Source organism: Coffea arabica, chromosome 1c, assembly GCF_036785885.1.
Source record: "Coffea arabica cultivar ET-39 chromosome 1c, Coffea Arabica ET-39 HiFi, whole genome shotgun sequence".
In the NCBI taxonomy this organism is placed as follows: domain Eukaryota; kingdom Viridiplantae; phylum Streptophyta; class Magnoliopsida; order Gentianales; family Rubiaceae; genus Coffea; species Coffea arabica.
Genome location: NC_092310.1, coordinates 4,075,179 through 4,094,605, shown reverse-complemented (window position 1 = coordinate 4,094,605; position 19,427 = coordinate 4,075,179). Strand labels below are relative to the sequence as shown.

The following is a 19,427-nucleotide window of genomic DNA, read 5'->3' as shown; positions in this document are numbered from 1 at the left end:
TGAAAACTAGCAAAACCAACTATAAGTACCTACATACCCTTTGAAGAGAAGCTGCCCAACTGTCTCCAGGACTAGGGCTGTTTCGCGAATCGAGCCGCTCGCGATCGGCTCGCGAGCGGCTCGAATACGAGCTCGACTCGAGCTCGTCAATTTCGAGTTCGAGTCGAGCTCGAGCCAATTAAGTCGATTTCGAGCTCGAGCTCGAGCTCAAAAACATTAAACTCGCTCGCAAGCTCAATTATATATTTATTTTTTATTTTTTATTTTTTATTTAATAGTAAAATTACATATATATCCCTAATATTTTATTATTTATTAAAAAAATTATTATTTTATTTATTTTTAAAAATAAATATTTATTTTTTATTTTTTAAAAATAAAATAATAATTATTATTTTTTTATTTTTTAAGCTCGAGCTCGACTCGAATTTGACTCGAGCTCGAGCTCGAGCTTGATATTTTGAGCTCGTCGAGCTCGGCTCGTTTAGCCAAAGCTCGACTCGAGCTCGACTCGTTTGCATCCCTACTGGTCCAGGACAACCTCAGTTTTCTGGATTCTGATGAAAACAGCAGCTATGATACTGACATATTGAGCTCCTGCAACGCATTGTTTCTGATCCGTAGCACAAAGGGCAGTAAGCTTTTTTTATGACTACAGGTATTATGTGTATAATCCAACTACTAAAGAGTAAGCTGCACTTCCGTGCCCTGAAAGGCGTAGTACGTGGAAGGAAGTACATATGTTTTTGGCATATGATACTTCCAATTCCAAATTAATGGAATATAAAGTGATAGCAATTTGTTCTAGTGGCGGATCACAGAACTTTATCCATGTCTACTCCTCAGAGAGCAAGTCATGGAAAAGCATCGAAGGAGCTGCATTAGGTCAGCGGAATCGCATGGTTCGAAGATTCGGCCGAGACCTCGCCGATACTATACCATGACGAAACGATGTCAAAATACTCAACTAGCCGAGACGTTACCGTGAATGATTGAAATGGCCGAGTCACACCGAATCACTTCGAGTCATTCCGAGTCAACTCGAATTTTTATTATTTTTACTAATTTTTTAATTATTTTTATCATATTGTTTACAATTTTTAGAATATTAAATTTCTCAAAAATTCGCGTCTCGTCGAGACTGCGACCGATATGCCGAGACTGATGTGGAACAGTCCAGGGCTGCGACCGCGACTTTGAACCATGATCGCAGGCGACTTCAACTGGTATGCGAAGCACAATCTTGATGTAAGTGGACTTGCCTCAGCTTTCCATGTTCTTCATGTAGCTAGCAATGATGATGAGGAATTGTCCATGATGTTACACTTAAAATGCAGAGCCATAGTATACAAGTTCAAGGATAAAACTTACAATGAGCTCCAAAAGATATCGTTACCTAGTCCTGATAAAAAAAATGCTTAGTTGTATTTCAAATAATTGAAAATCCATTTTGCTTCCTCAATTGAAAAGGAAAAGAAGATTTACTTTGCCAGTGCGATTAATAGTGGTTTTAGCCTGCTCTTTCCTTTATATCCTCTTTGCTCAATTGAGAAGGAAAGTTTAGAGATATTGCTCCAATGGAATAAGACATAATTTGCTTGCGGGTGGACGTGGAGGACTAGAAATATAAATAAGCGAATCAAGTGGAAGATTGGAAACAGTCACCTAGTCACAAATACTAGGCTCATAAATTCAAGTTCTGAGTACTTCTGACTCCAGAAGTCATTAACCTATCAACAAACTGAAGTGTCCATTCTGGACCTGGGAACACTTTCAAGTCTTTATACAGGTTACAATCATTAAACACTGTTGGATTTTTTTTTTCTGTCATCATTCGGTGTTGGATAGAAGGCATAAGCGATTTTCATGAACTCCGATGAAAATGTCAATAATGCCATTAAACATCAGTCAGGAGCAGAAGAAAAGGGCATGTCTCCTCATGCAATTTACAACAACAATCAATGGTGTTTTTGTGCAAATTTCAGCAAGTCTAGAAACAACTGCCTAGTCAGCTGGTATCCCAACTGCAATCTTCGCAGGCACGCGAAGCACTTGCAAAAGCTCTTTGCTTGCCACATTTGCCCTGTTTCTCTGGAAAATCTTCACCAAAGACAAAACTACACTAACTTCTGAATTTCATTTTTGTCATTGGAGCTCCCAACCAAAATTCTGCTAATATGCAGCTCCCTACATCAAGAGGCCTCTTGATCTGTTCAAGTGTATGTTGCTTCTTCAATCAAATCCCCCTCCCCCCCTTGCCTCAAAAAAGTGGCACAATTCCTGAATCAGCCAGCTTCATGAACATATAAAGAAAATGCACTAAGTTTAGAGTTCCTGCTGTTGGTATTACAAATCAAATACTCATCTTTAATGTCCATAATTAGGAGCTCCATTATATGCATTAATAGGAAGCTACTAAGTTCTGAGGTGGCATTTAAGGTTTCTAGGTGTACAAGAACTGACATATCTTCTTCAGTCTCCATCCAAAAGTCCATGTCATCTATATATCAAATACTTCACTTATCCATGCGCTAAAATCTTGCAGAGATGGTATTCAGATGAGAGATATGAAAAACTGTATCAATATATTTACTGTAAAGCAAGGTCATGAATTAAAAGAAAAAAATGAAGGAATTTACAATTACAGCTCAGTAATGAAAATCAAAAGAACACTAACTAGTATAACTGTTGCCTTTTGCTCTGAGATGAAAATCTGTAGTATCAGGCAAAAGTAACCATTCTGATATTCATTGAAAAGTATTACGTTTGGTTCATCACTTGCTGCATTAAACAGATTGTCCTAAAATTTTTCTGCAGGGCATAAAAGTGCTATAACGAATATTATCTCAACTATTCAGGGCAGAAAGATCAAAAGTAATTTTTCTGCATAAAAGTAGAACATGACAGAATAGCAGAAGTCCATATTAAAATTAATACATTTCTATCCTCGTTGCTTGGTTGAATCTATAATTTTGACATGCAAATTTTCTCCTGTCAACTGATCCATATTGGTGAAGAGCCACGTTTACTGTTCTTTTAGCAAGGTAAACTACAGAACAGATCAAACATCAAGGAACACTTAAATATTGAGGGTCAATTTAGAGAGTGAATCCACCATGACTTTGAATCTCATTGAATCCTCACCATGTCCGAGCAGAAAGGGCACGATTGAAGATAAAAAGGTAATTGCAAAAAACCAACCTTTATACTGCAAATAATTCACCACCTCACAGCACAGGGTTGAATAGATAATGCAGGAAGATTCCAGCGGCAAAAATCAGGGACATCGCCATTAACATGCCAAACTACAGAGGGGATATGGTTTTACCCAATGATAACAGCAGCATTCCAGAACATACTCCATTGCATATTCATCTCATTTTACATATCATACCACAGATTCCTGATCCATGCTGTAAAACTTTATCAATGTGAAATTTCAAAATCCTATTATAAACCAGTTTCCTGTATCATTGTCAAGAAAGTCTAAATATCTCAATGAACCTACATATTAAAAATATTCAAAGAAGAACGGTATCGTATTTTGATCTTTGACAATTTGGAGTTTCTGCCCCTATATGTTCAGTTAGCTAAACTTGATGTTTTTTTCCCTATTAACCTTCTATAAAATATTTAAAATTGCAGTTGTCATCTGTTAAGACACAAGCTACAAAATTATGAAAAGAACTTGTGGGAAGTTAAAAAATTTGAAACAGGATCCTCATGGAAAGCACAACCTAATCAAACTAATATTACACGTGCACCAAATTTCATCTTCATGGTCAAAAGAACAACCTGTGCTCGAATGTAGGCTCTCCAAGTATTATGCTTTGGCAAGTTTATTGATTCAAGATGAAGAACATATTCCTTTCAGAAGAAAAAAGTAAGCTGGGCTGTCAGATTTCTCTACAAAATGACATCAAATGGCATGAACAAGGAACTCCAGAAGAATGCCTCTAATTTCATCAAATCTCAGGTAAGATGCTATGTAGATACTACATACAAACAAACCAACGTCTTTAACCAAATCATCTATAACTCTTCCATTATTCCAGCATTTAGCAAGCCTAGACTAACTATATACAAAATATTCTGGCATCTCCTCACATTTCTTCCTCAGCATAACCATCGTTAAATTTGAGCCACTTCTTTGACTTGCACAACCTCATCAGGAAGTACCATATAATTGCACCCACAGTCATCAACCCACTCATCAAATATACAATCTTAGTCGCTACAGCCATTAAAACCACCAAAAATGCTGATGGGATTAAGCATATGACCACCAGAGTTGGCAGCCTGCATGGAACACGATATGGGCGTTTCAATGAGGGAAATTTTCTCCTCAACCAAAGAAAGGATAGATATTCCAAAATCATTCCCAAACTATACAAGAAATTGGCAGCTGATATGATATCTGTGTACTTCATACGAGACACAGCAAGTATAATAGCAGTTGAAAACAGTATGCCTACCCAAGGTGTATTGAACCATTTTGACCTTAGTGAGAAGAACTTAGGCAAGAAGCCTATTCTAGCCATGCCCTCAATCTGAAAAGCACTGCTACTCAACTGAGCTTCAAAAAGTCCAATTGCTGATAAAACAGCCCCAAATTCAATCCAGATTTTCAACCATTTACCTGAAATCATCTCTGCTGCATCTGCCATGAAACCTGCTTCCCATAAACTCTGATCCACAGAAATTGCCCCTGTTACAGCTACAAGTGGGATAATGTAACCTAAACAGGTAAAAATCACAGCACAAAACAGTGCCAAAGGGAATGTCTTTTGTGGATTCTCAACTTCACCAGCCATGGTACTAACATTATCCCAAAAATTCAGGTTCCAAAACAATGTATTAAGGAATAAATTCCAGTCTTTTTTCACCCCCTTTTGGCCTAAATTGATCCATCTATGTGGATGAATCTTCGGAATCGCTATCAATGACATTATTATAAATGGTGCTAACGAAACAATGCCTAAACCCACAGCTGCATATCCAACTATAGTAAGCCCTGTATAGTTGACAAAAGAAAGGACTAAAGTCGATACCAGAATTGCCAGATAGCGTGGTAGGCCTGCAGAGAAGATTGGAAACAGTTTCTTGAGATAGTCAACACCAAGTGCCGGAAATGCTGCTATATTGATGACAATACTAAGAAACTTCCATGCTCCCATAAGCGATCCACAAAAGGGTCCAAAAGCACGATCAGCCCATATCACAAATCCTCCATTTCCAGGGAATGCAGTGGAGAGCTCCGATGTGATCAGGGCCTCAGGGATACTCCAGACAAAAGGGAAAATTAGGAAGCCAAGAATGGCTAATAAAGGCCCCGCAGCCTGGACTGCAGGCTCTTCGCCATACGGACCACCGGCAACTTCAAAGTATATGAGAAAAATTAGAGGAATGAGGGTGACTTTATTCGAAACTTTCCTTTTATTAATTGAGGCTGCTGGATTGGTTGTTATAGGCAATTGTTGATTTGAACTTTGCCCATCTTCACGTGGAGGACAGACGGGAGAGGTGGTAATTGTCATGGCCGTTCTTGCAATGCCTTTTGCTCCTTAGACGGTTGAAACCTCTCAGGGTTGGCTTGTGCTCTCACTTGGAAAGCCCAGTGAGAGCATAACGTCAAAAACACAAAAATGGTGAAATATTCATTGAACTAGGACATATAGGGGGTCTGAAGATTAAATTGAACTAGGAGATGTAGGAGAGGAGATGTGAGATGCAATTCAGGTGTGATGTGGGAGATTCTACCATCCTTTTAGAATTCTAACTGTCACAGGATTCTAATCCTAGCTATTCATTGAACCAGGGCATGCAGGACATGTGGAGATTAAATTGAACTAGGAGGTACAGGAGATGTGGAGATTAAATTCAGGTCTCGTCTGGGATTAGAAATTTGACTGTGCCTTAGCATGTTCTTTTTTTAATGGGAAATTTGTTAAATTGGTCCCTAACATATGTTAAAAAAACTTTTTTAGTTCTTAACATTTAAAATCAGTCAGAATTGTTCCTAACATTTAAATTTTGATCAATTTTGGTCATAATACTCGTATTTACTCATTTCTTCGACTGAAAATAGCATCTTCTTCACATTTTCTTGTTATTCTCTTCCTCCATTACACAGCCATCCAATTGTAGCTACGTTTTTTCTCTTCAATTTCGTTCTTTCAGTGAGACAATTAGGACACAAATGCGAAAATATGAAGGAAAGATGGCTTTACTCAATTGAAAATGAAGTGTATTTTTCGATTTTACCCTTGAAAATATGCCCACGTAAGAAATATGTGCTATTTTCAATCGGAGAAATGAGCAAATATGAGCATTAGGACTAAAATGGATCATAATTTAAATGTTAGAGACAATTCTGGCTGATTTTAAATGATAGAGACTAAAAAAGTTTTTTTGGCAAATGTTAGGGACCAATTTGGCAAATTTCTCTTTTTTAATTTATTGTAAATTTATACAAATATAAATAATTTAAATATAAAAATTAACAACAATCCTACATATTCATCTATATTAACTTTAAAAAAAATTAATGCATTTTAAACGTTCAATTATTTACTAATTTTTAAAATTTCATTTACATATTTTCACTATAATATAATAGTATGCATCAAATCATGTACCCCATATAAAAAACTTGGTAGATATTTTCTTTTACAAATATTCTTTTAGATAATTAAAATTTTTATTATAACCATAAATCTAGAACTATATATTCATATTTAATTAAGTAGAAAATAAATCCAGCAATTCATTTTTCTTCATCGATAAATATTCAGTTTCCAACAATATTGGTAAATCTGTTGGTGTAACAGTTAATTCTTTTTTTCACACTAAGTTAATTCAAAATTCAAGGAAGAAATGATGAATAATTTGAATACTAATCAACACTATGGTGGTGAAAGGAAGAAATTTGAGACATGTAAGATTTCGATAATTGTGATTAAGGAAGTAATTTGGGATATGTAAGATTTTAATACTTGTGATTTGAAAAAGGTTTTACTATAGTTCTATATGTAATAATTTAATAGAAAGCAGAATCATTAAGAAAAGATTAGTTGTTTTTCAAAGCAATATCATTAAGATAAGATTAGTTATTTTAAAATTAGAGATAATTTTTAAACATATAAATATAATCCAAATAGGATTTAATATGGGTTAAATTCAGGTTAAATTCAAGTGACCCACAATCCGTTAATTCTCTTCAATTAAACATATCACATAGGAGTGAGAAACTACTTTCATATATATATATATATATATTCTAACTCATCCTAATCCTAACCACCATAGGAAATTGCAAAAAGTTGATAGAAGAGAAGCAAAGAAGCAATTAAGTTCTAGTAAGACAAAATTTTTCAAAAATTTTGAGAATATGATTATCATTTCAATCACCATTTTTCGAATTGTCATTTTTCGAATTGTCAACACTCAAATCCTTCCAATGCATAATAATTTTCTTTTATTTTCATATTTCTTCTTATTTCTTTTTTGGTGTTGAAAATTCCTTTGACTTTATCTTTCCTTTTTCCTTTCACCATTGTCATCATAGGATATTTTTTTAAAAAAATTAAATTTTGGGGTGTTTTTAAAATTTTTTAAAAATCATCATTTCTCTTCCCTCCACTCCAACCACCTAGCTGTCCACCACCATGACCCGCCACTTTCTCTTCCCTTTTTTCTTCCTCCTTTTCCTTCCTACATAGTACCAATGTTTTAAAAATCGGACCGTTAATTGAACCGGTAAAGTGAAAGGGTCGAGGCTCAACCGGTCGGACCGGTTCAACCCCGGTTCAATAAATTTTTTAGAAAATAATTTATATAAATATATATATGCACAAAATAAGACATGTAATGGACTAATTTAATACTTTATATGATGAAAAGTTTACTATTTTTTAATAACTTGGATTTTTAAAAATAATTTTTTAAAATTATAAGTTAAAACAAATAAATTTCATCTCAATTTCAATTATATCTAAATCCAACCCAAAAATATCACAATATTTTGAAATTATACAAAATTCACGTCTATGAGAATTTAGACATTGTGAACTTAAATTTTAATTTATGTTTTGGGATTTAGAGATTGGAATTTAAAAAAGGAAGTTTGGAATTCGAAGGAAGTCAAGAGAATCGAAAATAGAAATGTAAATTTGATAATAAACAAAAAATGAGATAAAAGTGAGTGGTTGTGGCATTAAATAATTTGGGTTAAAGAAAAATAATTCTTTTTTAACTTTTTTCAATTTAATGGACAAAAACAAAATTAAAAGATGGAAGAAAATATCAATAAATTAAAAATAAAGAGGTTTGATTAAAAAGGGAGTGATAAAAGAAAAGAGGATAGAGAGAGAGAGAGAGAGTTGAAAATTAAAAAGAAAGAGCCATGAAAGAATGAGATTTTGTAAAAAAAATGGAAAAAAGAAATATGAATGTTTGTTTTATATAAATAAGTTATCAAAAAAGACTAATAAGATGTGATGGTGCAATGGTTAATACATTGGTTTTCTATTACAAATGTCTCTAGTTCGAATCTTAATAGTTACATTTTGCAAAACTTTTTAAAAAAAAAAGGAAAGTTGAAAACCGGAAAACCGCCGGTTCAATCCGGTTCGACAGTTTTCACGGTTCAACCGAATTTTGACCGATTTTCTGTCGAAGTCAACAATGGCATAGAACCGGACCAGTGCCATGGCCGGTTCGCGGTTCAACCGGTTAACCCGGCCGATCCAGTCCGGTTTTTCAAAACATTGCATAGCACCACCTCCCATGCCTCTTCCTCCTCCTCCCCCTTCTCTTCTCTTCTATTTTTACATGTATGATTTATTACTTTTGATCAAATTAGTTAATTTTCCAACTTAATAATGAAATTCAAAATAAGCAAAGCTACCATATATAATAAAAAGAATAATTAAAATTTATTAAATGACATAGAAGTAGTCAAAAGAGAGAAAAATTATAAGTATACTTCATCTCTTCTTTCTTTTCCCTCTTCTTTTCTCCTCTATTTTTACATGAATGATTTATTACTTTCGACCAAATTAATAAAATTTTCAGCATAACAATTAAATTCACAATAACTAAAGTTACCATATATAGATAACAAGAATAATTAATAACAAATGGCATCAGCTTAGATCATTTTAATGATGATATTTTTATGCAACGATTCAATTTGGATTAACCAATTTGTTTGTCCATTTAGATTGGTTCCAACATAATAATGATAAAGAAAAGGAAGGGGATAAAAGAGATTACAAAAAACAAAATTCTTAAGAATGGGTTGGTTTGGTTAGGTATATATAATTGAATGTGTGTGTACATAAAATATATATATATATATGAGTAATTTTCTTATGCACAACGTGTTATTTTATGGCAAAACCTTGTTCATGCATTTCAGCCTCCTCTTACTCTGGTTTGCAGTGACTTTAATGTCATCACAAGTCCGGGGGAGAAGTTTGGTGGTCGTCCGTTCGAGTATCTGAGGCTGAGGATTTTATTGAGTTTATGGATATGGCTGACTTGGTTGACGTTGGATTCTCCGGTTCTTGGTTTACTTGGTATAATAACCGGTTTGAAAGAGTTCAAATTTAAAATTCACTCTTTGCGTAGGTATCAATTATCATGTATGTTTACCTGTCAATGTAAGAAATTCATTAGTCACTACATTAATTAGAATGCCATATTAAGAAATCTTAAGAACGAAAACTAAAAATAAGCAGTCTCGAGATTGAAGACAACATTAACTACATTTCTTCTAGTTGAGTAATTACGCTTTCGCATTGGAATCATAAGTCATAAACTATTAATAATGGATATACGTACTCTATTGCTAAATTACTACATTCAACTCCTTCACGGAGTTTTCTTTCTCCATTCGTTGCAAAGTTGTTTAGGGGATGCTCCTCACTTGTGTACTATTATTTCTGCTGCAACAATAAAAAGTATAATTTTTTTTTTTAAAAATCTCCACTCCTTGCATAATTTTGATTGTGTATCTATTCACATAATTCCCTTATGATTTCAAAGAAAGTGGTTAGACCTTTATTGAATTTAACGCCTAAGTAAAGAAAATACTGATATTTCAATTAATGGTATTAGGGAAACAATTTTCCTTCAAAGTTCTATTTTACATAAAATTATAGGAATATTTTGAAATTTTAAAAAAGCCATGCGATATCATGTAAAAGTACAGGAGTTTATGAGTTAGTTACCCTTTAATCTTTCATAGATTCTCACTTTGCACCCTCAATTACAGTATTAGATACATATTGTAACTTAAGCTTTTGGATCCATGCCCCTTTGACTCTTCCATTAACCAAGCCAAGTTTTTTTGCCAAGTTTGTCTGTTATAAGTTTTTTAAAAATTTTAGTTATAGTAATCTCAAAAAACTTTTCAAAGTTTTTAAACTATACACTTCAAAATATTTAAAAAAAACTTAAAAAAAAACACTCAAAAAACTCACCTTCCAAACGGAGTCCACGTTGATAAAGCTAATGGATTTGAAGCGCGTGCCCACCATAAGTTGATAGTCAATTTCACTTTGCACCCTAAATTATTCCCATCTTACTTTGCACCAAGAACTTTAATTTTTGAACAAATTGCATTCTCCAATTTGATTTTGTAGATTATCTAAATGTGGATATAAAGATGCTATGTAACTACTTTAGTACAAAATTAATATATTCAACTGTGAATGGAACAGCATTTGTGCTTCATCTTAAAGTTAGAATAAAAGCTATACCCCTCATTTTAGGCCTCGCTTTATTTGTGCCAAATATCTCAAAACTAAGGATTCTTGTTTTCAATCTCAGAACAATGGTCCAACGTCCATATATTTTCTTTTCCATCACCTTTTTTTGGGTAATATTGGCATCTCTCAGCTCATTAATTTGTCTCAGTAACCACTTTCACTAAATTGAAGCAATAACTTTGACATGCAAAAACTTTTTGTCGTGAAACCAACAATTTTGATGTCTAGTCACCACTAATTATTTACTTAACTAGCTCCACTTTACATCCTTTACTTTTTATGAATTCTCACTTTGAAACCTTGATTATAATCTTAGATACATTACAACTTAAGCTTTCAGATCCATTCCCTTATGACCCCCTCCATTAATCATTGTTGAGAAAATTGAGCGGTTTGACGCGTGTGCACACCGCAAATTGTTGGTCAGTAGGTCAAATTCACTTTGTACACTCGAGTTACGCCTATTTTCACTTTGCACCTAAAAATTTAGTTTTTGAACAAATCATCCTCCAATTGGGTTTTGGAAATTTTCAAAATGTGCAATAGGCATGCATAGATTTTTGCGTAGATTTTACTATACCTTACTGCCTTCAATTTATAGCATTCTTTTTCTAATTTACATGTGTGTATAATTACCTATATATTAGTTAAATAACAAAAGGCTTCTTAACAAATGCCTAAGTGAGGAATATCACACGATTTTCATTTAGGCATTATTACAAGTAAAGAGCAAAAACTTTGTCTATAATTGGTTTATTTACCAATAAATCAACTAAAGCAATTAATTCATAATAATTAGATCAAAGAATAAGTTTGAACTACTTTAATCTGTCACTGAGCAACATAATTTATTTGTTGGTGAAGAGCACAGTGACAAGAATGTTAATATTCTTATAGTAATTATGTAAAAGTTGTTTATTAATTATGCATTCATGCATGCCTGACTGTATGTACAAGTCATATAGATTTCATCGATAAAAAAATTATATAACAAACATATTCAGGCCAGATAAAAATATTTAGAAAAACAATTTTACAATTTGATAGCAATGTGGTATGCCAAATAAGATAAAAACTTTTCTATTCCTATTGCACAATTACAAAGGTATAAAACTAAATTAGCTGATGCACCATCTCCAAATACTCGAGTTTGGGTATAAATTGAAATAGGTACTAACTTAGGGGCACGAAGTGAAATTTGACATGTAGACTAGTAGATGCGTGGTATCAATGAAAAACGTTAATTTTCTGTATACCCTTTAGAAATTGGTCCAAAACGCAACAAATATAATAGCTCAGGGTATAATATGTCTAAAATTAAAATTGAAGGTGTAAAATAAGAATTGGTTACAAATTAAGGGATGCTACGTGGAGTTCCACCATATTTGCTTTGACCGTCCAAATTAAAAAGTGAATTCTTGCACGTCACTGTACTCAATCTTTCGTGAGTACAGTAGCACATCCAGGCAGGAGACTTTTCCTGTAACATTCTCACTAATTCATACAATTCGGAAGCAAGATGATATATAATTATTGGAATTTTCTAACGAGTGCTCACAGATTACTCGTTAACACACTTAATATTTCATAAATCTATCATATATATATACACACATACTAACAATACTAATAATTATTATCCTGTCTTGCATTTATAAACTTTCTGTATTTAATATTGCCTATCCTCTTTTAAATTTATTTATTTTTTCTAATTAATATTTTATTTTTAAAAATATAACATTTGAAATATATTTTAACGAGGTGTCACATTAGACAAATCGATAATTATTTTAGTATTCCTTTCCGAGCTTTGTCTAAATAGGCTGCGGTGACCAAGACACTAATCTAGTCAAGATACTCACACAAAATATCATTATCATGGCCTGCAAACTATTCTCCACCTTCCTGTACAGGACAGCCAAAACTATAGGAAGGATTTCATAATCAGCAAGCATTCCAAATCCCAATCAATCAAAAGGTTATTCACTTGTTCATAAAAGAGTTAAAGTGCCAGAACAAATTCTTGAATCAAAAGGTTCTTTTCTTGATTCGTGCTGATAAAACAAACATCCTGTAAAGTGGAAATGCAAATATGCTCTAATAAACAAACCTTCCACTCTAATCCTCATGAAAGTCTCCAGTATGTCAATCAATTCGAAGATATTTAAGGGTTTTGTAGAAGACACAAATCAGATATTAGTACTCTATGTGCAATTTGGACTTCATTTTCCTATAATATTCAGCAGCAAATCAGACATTGGCTTTTCCGTGAGGTTCTCTTCCACCCTATTGACCAGTAGAATTCGTTTTGTCAAGGCAATTGATAGTGACCAGAAAAGGAGTCTCCACGGTTGGTGAATCCTCCACCGTTGGTGAATCTTGAGAGATACTATGAGTATCATCAAACAGATACCAGTCAATACCTACTTCATAAGCTTGAATTTTACAATTTTCACTTAAAATTTTGTCACTCAAATGTATGCCCCTTGCCATTAACTGCATGCCTCACAAATTTGGATTATAATTTATGGGGTCATGTTATGTGTCCAAAACCTTGTAGACTTGAGCTCTATGCATGATGGTTTTGAAAGATTGCAATGTTCTTCACAAGAGTTTTGGCCTTTTTTTTCATATAAAAAAACTAAGTACCAAACATCTTTACTATTAATTTCACCTCGTACAATGGATCTCTAGGAGTTTTACCTCTAAATAAAAATGTGTCAAATAAAGTCTAAAGTACAGAATCTTGAAAGTATTTTTAAAGTGCAATAATAGTAGCTGCATTGACCATGAAGAATCAAGATATTAAGGCACATCAAGCACATGTCACCAGCTGTATGCTCTTCTCTTAAGTATTCTCTTAGCCCTTCAAGATGAAGAGTCTATTCAATGAATTCAGGTGGTTAAAAACTCAAGAAGAAAAGGCAAAGCCAAATTATGAATTTTTCCAAAACATAGAATTAATGACAAGACAATAAGTCATTTGGAAGCATGTACCCCGCACCATTCCATCAATTCCTACAGGGACAAGACAAGAGAAGCATTCAACTTGTTTTCCTATAATTGCTACATTGCCCAAAAAAAGAAAAGAAAAAATGCTGAACTAAAAGATGCAAACATCTTTGTCTTCAAGATTCTTCCTCAGCATAGCCATCACTAAATTTGAACCACTTCTTCGCCTTGCACAAGTTCATCAACAAATACCAAGCAATCCCACCAACTGTCATCAGGCCACTCATCAAATACACAGTCTTGGAGGCTATAGCCATTATGTACACTAAAAATCCTGTTGGAATCAGGCACATAACCACCAGAGCCGGTAGTGGCAGGGGAACCCGATAAGGCCGTTTCATGGTGGGGAATTTTCTCCTCAACCAAAGGAAAGATAGAAATTCTAAAAGCATTCCTAAACTGTACAAGAAATTTGCTGAATATATGATATCTGTGTAACTCATATATGAAATACCAAGTGAAATAGCAGTTGATAGTAATATTCCCAGCCAAGGTGTATTGAACCATTTTGACCTTACTTTACAAAACTCAGGCAAGAATCCAATCTCAGCCATTCCTTCAACCTGATAAGCACTGCTACTCAACTGAGCTTCAAACAGGCCAATTGCTGATAAAACTGCTCCAATTTCAATCCAAATTTTCAACCATTGACCCGAAATCATTTTTGCTGCATCAGCCATGAATCCAGCTTCCCATAAATTTTGGTCAACAGATATTGCCCCAGTAACAGCTACAAGAGGAATAATATAGCCCAAACAAGTGAAAATCACAGCACACAAAAGTGCTAGAGGAAAGGTCTTCTGTGGCTTATCAACTTCACCTGCCATAGTACTAACATTATCCCAAAAATTCAGGTTCCAAAACAATGTATTGAAGAACAAACGCCAATCTTTTTCCACACCCTTTTGGCCTAAACTGATCCACCTGTGAGGATGAATCTGTGGGATTGCTATCAAGGACATTAGTACAAATGGTGCCAGTGAAATCAGGCCTAAAGCAACAGCTGCATATCCAACTATAGTTAAACCTGTGTAGTTGAGAAAGGATAGAAGCAAAGTTGAAATCAAGATTGCCAACTGTCTTGGCAGGCCTGATGAAAAGATGGGGAAGAGTTTCTTGAGATAGTCAATGCAAAGAGCTGGAAAGGCAGCTATGTTGATAACTCCACTGAGGAACTTCCATGTTCCCATGAGAGAACCCCAGAAGGGGCCAAAAGCGCGATCAGCCCAGATGACAAAGCCACCATTTCCAGGAAAAGTAGTGGAGAGCTCAGCTGTGATGAGAGCTTCTGGGATACTCCAAATAAAGGGGAAGATGAGAAAGCCAAGAATGGCCAGTAAAGGTCCTGCAGCTTGAACTGCAGGCTCTTCTCCATATGGCCCCCCAGCAACCTCAAAGTAGATGAGGAATATGAGAGGGATGAGGGTGAGCTTCTTGGGAGTTTTCGCGGCAGGGGAGCTGGTGGTTATGGGGAGAAGCTGTTCAGGGCAGTTTTGGTCATCTTGTGGTGGTGCTGAAGGTGGAGGAGATTTACTTGGCTTGTTGATGTTTGCTCCCATTTCTGATTGATTCCACAACCCAGGCCTCCTTGAGAAATTCAGTATTGGAGCTTTCAGTTAAGAGAAAGCTTGCTTGATGAGGAAATGTAGTGAAGACAAGGTGGGGGAATCAGGAATCAGATGAGAGTAGCGTTGTTGGTCATTAGACCATCATAGAGCATAGAATAGAATACTAAAAGGGGTAGGTTGCGTAGAGAAACCAATGCCGTTAGGTAGAAGGTCAAAGGGTGCTTAAATGGGAAATTTGCTTACCTAAAAAGTAAAGAGGAAAATCCACGTTATATTAAAACCAATGTTTTAAAACCCGGACCGTCAATTGAACCGGTGAAGTGAAAGAGTCGAGGTTCAACCGGTCGGACCGGTTCAACCTCGGTTCAATGAATTTTTTAAAAAATAATTTATATAAATATATATATGCACAAAATAAGACATGCAATAGACTAATTTAAAACTTTATATGATGAAAAGTTTACTATTTTTGAATAACTTGGATTTTCAAAAATAAATTTTTTAAATTATAAGTTAAAACAAATAAATTTCATTTCAATTTCAATTATATCTACCAAAATAATCTTAAATCTATCCCAAAAATATCATAATATTTTGAAATTATACAAAATTCACGTCTATGAGGATTTGACATTGTAAACTTAAATTTTAAATTTATGCCTCTGGGATTTAGAGATTGCAATTTAAAAAAAAAAGTTTGGAGTTCGAAGGAAGTCAAGAGAATCGAAAATAGAAATGCAAACTTGATAAGAAACAAAAAATGAGATAAAAGTGAGTGGTTGTAGCATTAAATAATTTGGGTTAAAAAAATAATTCTTTTTTAACTTTTTTCAAATTTGTGTTTTCAATTCGGCCATTTGACTTTCTCACTCAGTCCATATTCATTGGAAAGAAAAAAATTCTCCATATTCACGTTTTTTGTCCACTAGAAAATTGTTATTAGCGCCCAATTATTTATCAATGTTCCCTTATTTAATATTTATTTACCAGTCAGTTAGGTAACAATATCCTTATTCAATGTTACTACCTACGATATTGTTTTGAGATTGTAATTGAAATTAAAATTTTTAAGTATTTTGTTTATTCACACAAATTAAAAAAAAAATCAAGGAGTCATGATGTAAAGTACGAATGTGTACAGTGTAATTATAAATATTTTTTAAAATAATAATTACTTATCAATTTTTTTCCTAAATACTTGTCTACAATGTCAATTGAGCAAGAATATCCCTACTCAATCTTTCTATCTATTATTGCATTTCAACCATTATTTTATTGTGAGATTGTAACTGAAATTAAAAGTCTAAGTATTTTTATTTATTTTCACAAATTAAAAAATCAAGGGGATTACATTAATAATCAAGGGGAGTACATTAACAAACATAGATATACCAACAATATATTTGTGATGTAAAGCACAAGTGTTTTTGATGTAATTAAAATTTTTGAAAACAATAACTTATCTAAACAATTCAATTTAGTTACCAAATTAGATTGTCATTTTTTTTAATTTTTTATTTTTTCACAAATTTATTTCTTGATTATTTTTATTCTACACAGATTAAATCGTTGTCGTACATTTTCTACAAAAATTTAAAAAATAATTTGAAAAAGCTATTTTATTAAAGGATTTTTTTAACGGTTGTCCTAACACATTTAATACACCTAATTTATTATATATATACATATACTAACAATTATTACTATCTTTGCATTTATATATGTTTTATATACAAAGAAATAAGTTTGATGTATCTTAGGTTTAAGGTGTTTTTAGTTTTTCATTTAATAAGTTAAGTAGATATTTGCACAAAAAAATCATGTCCGCTGCCTATGGCTCAGTGGTAAGGGCTTCTTATAACAAACACAAGGTTTGGTGTTCGACTCTTGGCAGCTACAATTTGGAATTTCATTTTGAAAAGTTTCAAAAATTGCCGGTTCACGGTCTAAGCGGGTTTTTCCGGTTCGTCCGAGTCATCCGGTTTCCAGCAGTTCTTGACTACTCTCTGGGTTTAGCTCTAGACCGGACCGTTGGCCTGTCCGGTTCGCGGTCCAACCGGTTGAACCGGCCAGTCCGGTCCGGTTCTGAAAACACTGATTAAAACTACACGATATTTATCAGCCAAACTTCTCGAAAATTTGGTGCTCCATATTAGATATTAAAACTACACGATTTTCTAAAGTTCAGTTTTTGATTGGAAATTGTAATTTTGAAATTTTATTGGAAGTTAGTTGATAATTCATCCAAAAGTATGTCTTACTTGATCTCTTTCTTATAAAAGGATCCAATGTTAAGAATGAATGAGACAATTTTGAATCGTATTTTTTTTTTGTTATTGATAAGGGAACTTGTAACCGCTACTTTAAAGCATAAACACTTCAATTAGCACCCTATATTAGTAAAATTTGGAAAGGTTAGCACGTACATAGGTAGTTTAGAGCTCGTGAATGGCCAAAAGTGCAAACACAAAATGGAACTTTAAGTTATTATCTATTTGAGGCGGCAATTTTTGGACTGATATGACCTTGATAGCAAAATGTCAAAGTAACAATTGGCCAATAATTGCTAATTGTACGATTAGCAAGCTATTTAAATATCAAAATTTTCCTTTTTCTTTTCTCTTTAATGATTTAATGGCACTCACAAAGCATACTAATTAAGAAGAAAAAGAGGGTTGATTCACTATTAGGACTTCAAAATTATAGCTGACCCTGAAATGCATAAACATCTGTGCAGAACTTCTTATAATGTGCCATTAGAGCACAACAAGAAGAATCATATTAAATTTAACTCAACTGCCATTTTATTAAATTCCAAGCTTCTTGTCGATATAAAGTAGGACTTCTTTTATGGACCATAATCTCTTGCCTTTGTGCATATGGATTTCAATGGCTCTAAATACTCTCCCATGTGTTTATTTAAGTTGCTGTTAACCTTTATATGTTGTAGGCAGGTGTGTACTCTTACATTCTTCAATAGTCCATGTGGGGCTGGCTCACATATTGGAATTGAATTCACACATTTGTTACAGAAAAAAGAAAAAATTAACAAAACACACACACACACACACAATATATATGTGGCCTTATCTTTCTTTTATTAATTTTTAATAAAAATATTGTTGTAATTTATTTATTTATGATTTAGTTCACAACACAGTGCAGTTGAATGCACACAATTGTTACCACAAAAAAAAAAAAAAAAATTTCACACACACACACACACATACAGAGTTTCGCTTTCGCACAATAAATGTGGCCTTAATTACCTTTCGTTTCTTTAGTTTCCAAGTGCCTGTGTCGGTTCTCCTTTATTTGGTTTTTGGTGGCAGCATGGGCGTTCCGTTCTGCCTTTGGAGAGTCAAAATAATCGGCCGCTGGAATCAAGAGATTTGGCTATCTTCTGCCAAGCGCTCAAAATATTGGACCAAGAGCAAGAATCTCTTAGACAATGTTATCATCATTTCCAACGTGGTATTTTACCATATATAAATCTCAAATTTGAATGCAAGAGTAGTAATATTTTAGTGTAAATTCCAAAATTGCACACATATGCCATCCAATTAAATCTAAGGCCGACATTTGAAGTCACTTTGATGAGCTACTGTAATTGTCGGCAGTATTAGTTTGGATTAAGAGTTATTTAGAAAATTATACTTTTTGTATTATGTACTATATCACATTTTGTAATGCGATATATGTAAAATGAAAAAGGTATTTAAATAAAAACTAATTACGATGTATGTCTACAGAATAATACGATGAGATTGTTAAATAATGGGTCGTCAAATCGTGGTGAACACAGGAGAAGAGATAGATTGAGTGATTCAGGGGAAAAAAGTACGAGAAATCTTGGATTCGATAACTCCTACTTACACATAAAAACAAAAATTTGTTGAACATGGTATCTTAAATATATAAAAGATGATTGAGTTAGGGAGAGAGTATGGTTTGGTGATGAGATAGGAGAAATTGTAAGTAAGAAATTTTTGATTAAATGATTGAATTAGGGGGGAGAGTAGAGTTGAATGGTAAAGTGTGAATGATTATAAATAAGAGGTCGTGGTCACCT

General features: G+C 33.6%; 2 protein-coding genes across 2 annotated transcripts; both read right to left on the bottom strand.

Moving 5' to 3' along the window:
- Positions 1–3,868: 3,868 nt before the first annotated feature.
- Positions 3,869–5,618, bottom strand: LOC113736449 (probable polyamine transporter At3g13620). The gene has a single exon (XM_027263415.2). The coding sequence runs from the start codon at positions 5,535–5,537 to the stop codon at positions 4,104–4,106; it is 1,434 nt and encodes a 477-aa protein (XP_027119216.2). The 5' UTR covers positions 5,538–5,618; the 3' UTR covers positions 3,869–4,103.
- An 8,092-nt stretch (positions 5,619–13,710) lies between these two features.
- Positions 13,711–15,528, bottom strand: LOC113701522 (probable polyamine transporter At3g13620). Its single transcript, XM_027222267.2, has one exon. It carries the CDS (start codon positions 15,344–15,346, stop codon positions 13,904–13,906), a length of 1,443 nt encoding a protein of 480 aa, XP_027078068.1. The 5' UTR covers positions 15,347–15,528; the 3' UTR covers positions 13,711–13,903.
- Between the last annotated feature and the right edge of the window lie 3,899 nt (positions 15,529–19,427).